The sequence below is a fragment of the Mus caroli genome, chromosome X (assembly GCF_900094665.2).
Source record: "Mus caroli chromosome X, CAROLI_EIJ_v1.1, whole genome shotgun sequence".
NCBI lineage: Eukaryota > Metazoa > Chordata > Mammalia > Rodentia > Muridae > Mus > Mus caroli.
The window spans coordinates 68,740,891-68,747,769 of record NC_034589.1 but is presented as its reverse complement, the minus strand read 5'-3'; the positions used below and the strand labels follow the sequence as shown (position 1 = coordinate 68,747,769).

Below are 6,879 nucleotides of genomic sequence, written 5' to 3'. Positions count from 1 at the left end.
AGATTTTTTTAGATTTATTTGTTTATTATATGTAAGTACCTTGTAGCTGTCTTCAGACACCCCAGAAGAGGGCGTCAGATCACTTTACAGATGGTTGTGAGCCACCATCTCGTTGCTGGGATTTGAACTCAGGACCTTTGGAAGGGCAGTCAGTGCTCTTAACCACTGAGCCATCCCTCCAGCCCTTGTTTACATCTTTTTATGTTATCTTTCAAAGACAGAAAAAGGGAAAACATAAATTTGAATGGGTCAGATATAGGGGAGGAACTGGGATGAATTGAGGAAAGGGAAAAACATGATCAAAATATCTTGTATGAATTTTTGAAAACCAATACTGTTGTAAAGGTTAATAAAATAATGATTCTCAAGAAGAAAAGTTTTTAAAGATTAAAAAAGTTTAAAACAAGAATAGACAGTTAATGACCACTGAAAGAGAATTAGTCTTTTGTAGGAATAAACCCCCTCATTGGTTACACAACACAAAATAATCACATACTCTACATAGCCAGCCATTCCACTTCCTTCTTCAAGCACTAGCTCAGTGCGTTTCCCATGACCTCCCCATCCATACCTTCTTGTCATTCATGTCTTCTCAAGTCATGTCTGTTACTACTCTATTCACAATAGCTAGGAAATGGAAACAACCTTAATGGCTTCAAAGGATGACTGGATAATGAAAATGAAGCACATAAACATCAAGTATCTTAGTTAAGGTTTCTATTGTCACCCTGACCAAGACAACTCGAAAAACCAAAAAAAAAAAAAAAAAAAAAAAAAAAAAAAGAACATCCCCTCTCTATTCCTAGCAGCAGTTGTTTGGCCTGTCTCCACCAAGTGTCCATACACAACTCCATGGCCTGCTTTATGCAGAACCCAAGGCTATTCTCATCTTACCTACTCAGTGAATGAAAAGGTCAGTTTAGGAACTTGGGAAGGTCATGAAAAACTTGCCCCTCCGGAAGGGAGAGGCTAATTAACATTTCTCAGACAACAGTACAGGAACTGACCTGTGGGTGGGGACACATTCCACAGGAATTTTGCCCACCTTCAAACAATGGAAGTCCTTGTCACTTCATTTTCTAAAGACCAATCAGTTCAAAGGGTGCACTGTTCCACCAATCATATTGTGCCTAGTTGCTGATGCTCTATGCTGCCCCTGGAAACCTTATAAAACCTTGTGCTGGGGGTCACCACCTCTCCTTGGAGTCTTTGATGCTTTTTGCATCCCAGCTTTGCGTGGTTCACTCAGGGGATCCTCAGACTTAACGTGACCTTTTGCCTCAGTCTAGGCCTTTCCTTCCCCCTGTACTGGATATCTTTCTCTGGACATACCCCTGGGCCTTTGGACACATTTTTCCTTCTTCCTAGAAGGTTCAGAAGCGCCAGTGCAACTCAATCCAGGAATCACTTCTTTCCTGTGGCTCTTTCAGTGCTCAATTTACCTCCTTGGCATCTCACAGGGTTTCTATAGCATTGCTTTCTGCACTCCCCTTCAGACACTTGGCAGGGTATCTTTGGCCTCAAGTACGATTTTACAGCAATGATTGTCAACTCTATCTCCCTAGGGTACAAAAGGCATAACCAGAGAACACTAACTTTTTCGAGTACCATGGGGTTAGCAACTGACTAGGTTCTTACTTGGGCCCATGTTTGGGGGCAGGTCTCTTTTTCTCCCAACAACATTGTGACCTCTCCTCAGAACTTTTGTTGTTGTTGCCTGTCTTTTTGAGAGAGATAGGGTCTCACTTTGCAGCCCTGGCTTTTTAAAAACTCACTAAATAGATTGGGCTAGCCTTGAACTCACAGAGATCCACCTGCCTCTGCTTCCAGAGTGCTGAGATTAAAGGCACAATTATGCCTGGCTTACTCCCCAAAACTTATACCAGACACCAAGTTCAGGAGGCAGGATTGTACTTTCCAGAGGTTTTTACTGAGAGGACTGAGGGGGGTACCCCAGCTAGAGGGCTGAAGGCCCAGGAAAGGCACACAATGGCAGTAGGGTGTGTGTGTGTGTGGGGACGTTTCCCTCTTGGTGAGGGCTGGTTTAGCAGACACAGCACCTCCTGTGACCCCTCTTTGGCACTGAGCTGGGAACATGGTGCCCTCACTTCTGCCTAGCTGGCAGAGGGCACCCCCAGTGGCAACTGGCAGTATAGGCTGGTGAAGGGCCAGGTTTGGCACCAGAGACTGGGTAGATTGAAGGGACCACCCAGTCATCTCCTGTGCTGGCAGGGTACTCATGTTGGCAATTTAGACAACTATAAACTGGGAGTCCAATAAATTAGGTTGTAGAGGTGGAGGAGTGGGAGGGCCAGGGCTACATTCTCTTTATGGCTCAGGAGGAACTCTGCCATTCTTGGGTAACCATGGGGAAGGGCACACTTTGGGCCCTGTCTAATCCTGAGCCCCATTAGGCTGTTTTCATGGCAGGGGTATCCTGTGAGACAGGGGCATTGGCTGGTCACCCAAGGGGATGGCAACAAAGGGATGTATCAAAACAATGACAAGGATTTGGGTTTCAGCAGGGATGTAACCCACAACTACCAGGGTTGCCACACATTCTGGCTGCTGGCAGTAAGGGAGGCAGCTCCTGCTTACTTCCTATGGCTCAGCCATACTGGTATAGAGTCAGGACTGGGGCCTTCCAAACCCTCCATCCCTCCCCAGGGAAAAGTAATAGACACATTGCCCTGAATAGGGCACAGTTCCTGGAGCAGAACCACGAGTGAAGGTGGAATGCAGTGTGTCCCCATTCATATCTACCTGTCCCAGAGTGGGGTCTTCAGGGAATGCAGGTAATTGGCTAGGAGGCTTGGGAGGGGTAAGGCATGCAGGGCAAAGAGGGGAGGGGAGGAGCTTCCTTCATGTGATCCGAGAGCCTGGAGAAGGGTGGGAGCTGGGGATAAGGTCCCCAGTCAAGTGGGGATGCCTGGGACTAGGGGTTGAACTGGAGCTGCAGCTTCGCCAAGGATCTGGCGGAGCTCCTGAAGGCGCCCCTGCATCTTGGGGATGCCTGCCAGTTGCTGCTCCAGGCGCTGCTTCTCTTCAGTCAGGCTCAGACGGGCAGCAGAATCCAGCTTCTCAAACTTCCAGCCTCCTTCCCCATCAAACTGCAGCAAGTGTGTGTGGTACTTCCTGAACAGGAGAGGGATAGAAAGCTGTCATAGCTGCTTTCTCACTTCAGGTGGCAGCCTCACCCACAATTCCAAGAGCACCTACCATAGGGAGGGTCGATGGGTGATGGAGAGCAGTGCGATACCAGCATCTTTGGCTGCTTGGAAGATCTTGCCTTCCACATCAATGCTCACGGCACTAGTGCACTCATCCAGGAGGGCGTACTTGGGCCTTAGGGTGGGGGTGGGTGAAGGGGAAAGCTGTGAATTACCTATCACTGTCCAACTTTCAGCTCCTGGCTAATCACTTGTGACCCACAGCCCTGTTGCACTGGGGGAGTGCTGGGGGAGAGGTGAAACTCCTTCAGATAGCTCCCTACTGGGAGAACCCACTTTTTTCTCTCTTGTTGGGTCCAATTTACTGAATGTCCTTGAAAGTCACTGCAGTGCTCACCTGTGGTAGAACATGCGCGCCATACCAATCCTCTGCTTCTCACCTCCAGACAGGACGTCCTTCCAGTCACACACTGCCTCCCAACCTGGGCAGGAGGTGAAGGACTCAGCTCAATTCAACAGAAACCCAATGGGAGTCAGGGTAGGGTGAGGGTTAAATGAGACACATTCGACCCTGGCAGAACTTGTCTGGCTGCAGACTTCTGTTCTGTGTCCTCATCTGCCTATAACACTAATAACTGAAAGACTTGGAACAAAAATTTTCTCCCCGACAAAACACATGCTACAGTTCTACCCCCCTCCCCAGTAAGATTTGGAGATACAATCTTTCCAAATGTGCTCAGGTTGAATTCAAGAGGGTGAACCCTAATCTAGTATAACTGGTACCTTTATAGAAAATGGAAATTTAAATACAGAGACATGTATAGAGGGAAGATGTTTTGAAGACACACAATGAGAACTTGCCTCACTACTAGCTGAGCAGAGTCCCTTGGTATATCCTTCCTCATAGTCTGTGAAGGAGCTAGCATTGCCACACCCAAACCTGATTCCAGAATGCCAAGAAACAAAGTTCTCTGTTGAAGCTAGTGAGTCTGTAGCAGTTCTAGGACACCTAATGAGTTGACAGGGAAGAGCCTGTCAACACTGTCCTCAGCAGGCAGCAGGTGATGAGGGCAAAGGCTCTTTACCAGAAGAAGTGTGCCACATCTCATAGCCTGGTGCCGCTACACTGGCTTAGAGGATTGAGTAAGCATGTAAGGAAGGTGATTTGTCAGGATTCTGTGGCAGAAGTCCTTTTCTATCAACCACCCTGTGTTTCTACATGATTACATTTGTCCTTAGGGCACGTGAAACATTTTAGCTTGCCCTATGGTGCAGGGTAACCTTAGTGCTAATTCTAGTCATTGTCATACATGTAGAACCCATGGAACTTTCTGGGAAAACAGAAGGTAAGTATCATTTGTCTCTTTCCTTCATCACTTCCTCCATCCTACAGTCTAGGGACTGGATGAGATGGCTACAGCAGTCATATTGGGCTATAAGGTAACTTTAAGAATGGAAGCCATGGCTGGGCGTGGTGGCGCACGCCTTTTATCCCAGCACTCGGGAGGCAGAGGCAGGGGGATTTCTGAGTTCGAGGCCAGCCTGGTCTACAAAATGAGTTCCAGGACAGCCAGGGCTATACAGAGAGACCCTGTCTAGAAAAACAAAAACAAACAAACAAAAAAACCAAACCAAAAGAATAGAAGCCATGGGGCTGGAGAGATGGCTCAGTGGTTAAGAGCGCCAACTGCTCTTCCGAAGGTCATGAGTTCAAATCCCAGCAACCACATGATGGCTCACAACCATCCGTAATGAGGTCTGATGCCCTCTTCTGGGATGTCTGAGGGCAGCTACAGTGTACTTACATGTAATAAACAAATAAATCTTTTTTTAAAAAAAGGATGGAAGCCATGCACAGCACCATAACTTGGTACAAGAGCCTGTATCCCTGGGCCTATAGTGAACATTTCTGCCTTCCAACTCTGCTCTGTTTCTTTTGGGATTTATAGCACAGTAGGATAAACCTGTAAATGTTTTGAACCACTAAGGGGACTAGCATGATACTGTTACTTAGAGTTGAACTCAATCCTAAAAGGTTGCAATTGTTAGCCACAAATATGAACCATTCAGGGCAACCACAGAGTACTGGAGCAGATGTCCCTCAATAAACTTTCTTTTCTCAAAAGCACTTTCTTTTGCTCCCTGTCCTTGCCTCTTAAGGGCTCTGAGCCTCAGTGTCACCCATGACTCTAGTCTCCACTCACATTCCAAGCATCTGTGCAAATAGAAACATGTGCATGGTTACCTAAAGCCTCAGAGCTTCCACTGTTTCACAAGGGCAGCCAACATCTCTCAAGCCCCAGTTGCAACCTGTCCTGGTATCATCTGGATACCCAATAGGGTGACTGTCTTAGGTTGTTGTTCTTTTATTTGACAGAAGGTCTCCTAGGCACCCAATGAAGTAAGTGCTCTACTATAAGTTCCCTTTCCTGGCACCCTAGCAACCTGTTTACCCTTCTTTCCTGGCAGGCACTTTGAACTCCTGGATGCTGTGGTAACTCTTGTCCTATGGGACTTAGAATAGAGGCTAGAGGTAGGTTGGCAACAGGTTCCCCATCAGTCTTGGGACAAAGGGCATGGGTGTGCCCTGCCCCTACCTCCCTCCCGTTGCAGGATGTGGCGGAGATGCACGATGCCCAGGATTGCTTCCAGCTGCTGCTCCGAGCAGCCCTTCCTCCGCATGTCTTCCTCAGAGTCGGGATAGATCACTTGGTCACGCAAGGAGCCCACGGACATGTAGGGCCTGTGAGAAAGCTGCATGTCCACTAGGGGCAAGGTAGCCCTGTTTCCCAGCAGTGCTCTGTGCCTTAGTAGGCTCCCAGACTGCTTTCCAACTGCTGACATACCATACCCAACTTACATGTCCATATACTCACATGAGTTTGAGATGTAAGACCCTCCCCCTGCCCCCATCTGAAATGGACAGGACTAGTTTGTGCTACTGGATATTGGGATCTGGTTAGCATCTTGATATCCTCTCCTGAGAGGTGCACTCTAGTATTACACAGATGTGAAGAGGTGGAGAAGACACCAGGAATAGGTTTACTTACCTCTGAGGGATATAGAACATGCGCTGGGGTGGGGGCTTATAGAGTACACCACTGTATGTGGGCCAGAGTCCACCTAGGATTCGGAACAGAGAACTCTTGCCACAGCCATTGGGGCCTGTGATGAGCAGGTGCATGCCTTCCTCCACCTGTGGAAGCATCAGGACAGGGCATCCAGAGCTTAAGTCTCTTTCCCTATACCCTAGATCACTGTGGCCTCCTTCCCAGTCTCATAAAGCCTTCTATACCTGGGATGGGGATCTAGCTCAATTAGTAGGGTGCTTCCTGAGTTCAATCCTCAGCACCACATAAACCATGCATACTTGTAATCCAGCACTGAGAGGTAGAAACAGGAAGATCATAAGTTCAAATGTAACTCAAATTCAACCCTTGGCTACACAGCAAGTTCAAGGCCAACCTGGGCAACATGAGGTCCTGCCTCAAAAAAGAAAGAGAGGGGAAGGAAAGGAAGGGAGAGAAGGAGAGAAGAAGGAAGGAAAGAAGGAAGGAAGGGAGGGAGGGAGGGAGGGAGAGAGGAAGGGAGAGAGGGAGGAAGGAAGCAAAAAGAGCAAGTAAGCTAGGCGTGGTGGCACATGCCTTTAATCCCAGCACTCGGGAGGCAGAGGCAGGCGGATTTCTGAGTTCGAGGCCAGCCTGGTCTA

General features: G+C 48.0%; 1 protein-coding gene across 2 annotated transcripts in view; it reads right to left on the bottom strand.

Moving 5' to 3' along the window:
* Window positions 1-1,908: 1,908 nt before the first annotated feature.
* Window positions 1,909-6,879, bottom strand: part of Abcd1 (ATP binding cassette subfamily D member 1) — a 22,192-nt gene continuing 17,221 nt past the window's right edge. The window contains exons 6-10 of one of the 2 annotated variants that reach the window (XM_021152806.2): window positions 6,221-6,366; window positions 5,768-5,913; window positions 3,568-3,652; window positions 3,220-3,345; window positions 1,909-3,135 (exon numbers count right to left, since the gene is read on the bottom strand). In XM_021152806.2, coding sequence (XP_021008465.1) covers window positions 2,916-3,135; window positions 3,220-3,345; window positions 3,568-3,652; window positions 5,768-5,913; window positions 6,221-6,366 — 723 coding nt within the window. In that variant the 3' untranslated portion in view covers window positions 1,909-2,915. The remainder of the gene's footprint in view (window positions 3,136-3,219; window positions 3,346-3,567; window positions 3,653-5,767; window positions 5,914-6,220; window positions 6,367-6,879) is intronic. The other variant, XM_021152807.2, reaches the window with a different exon arrangement.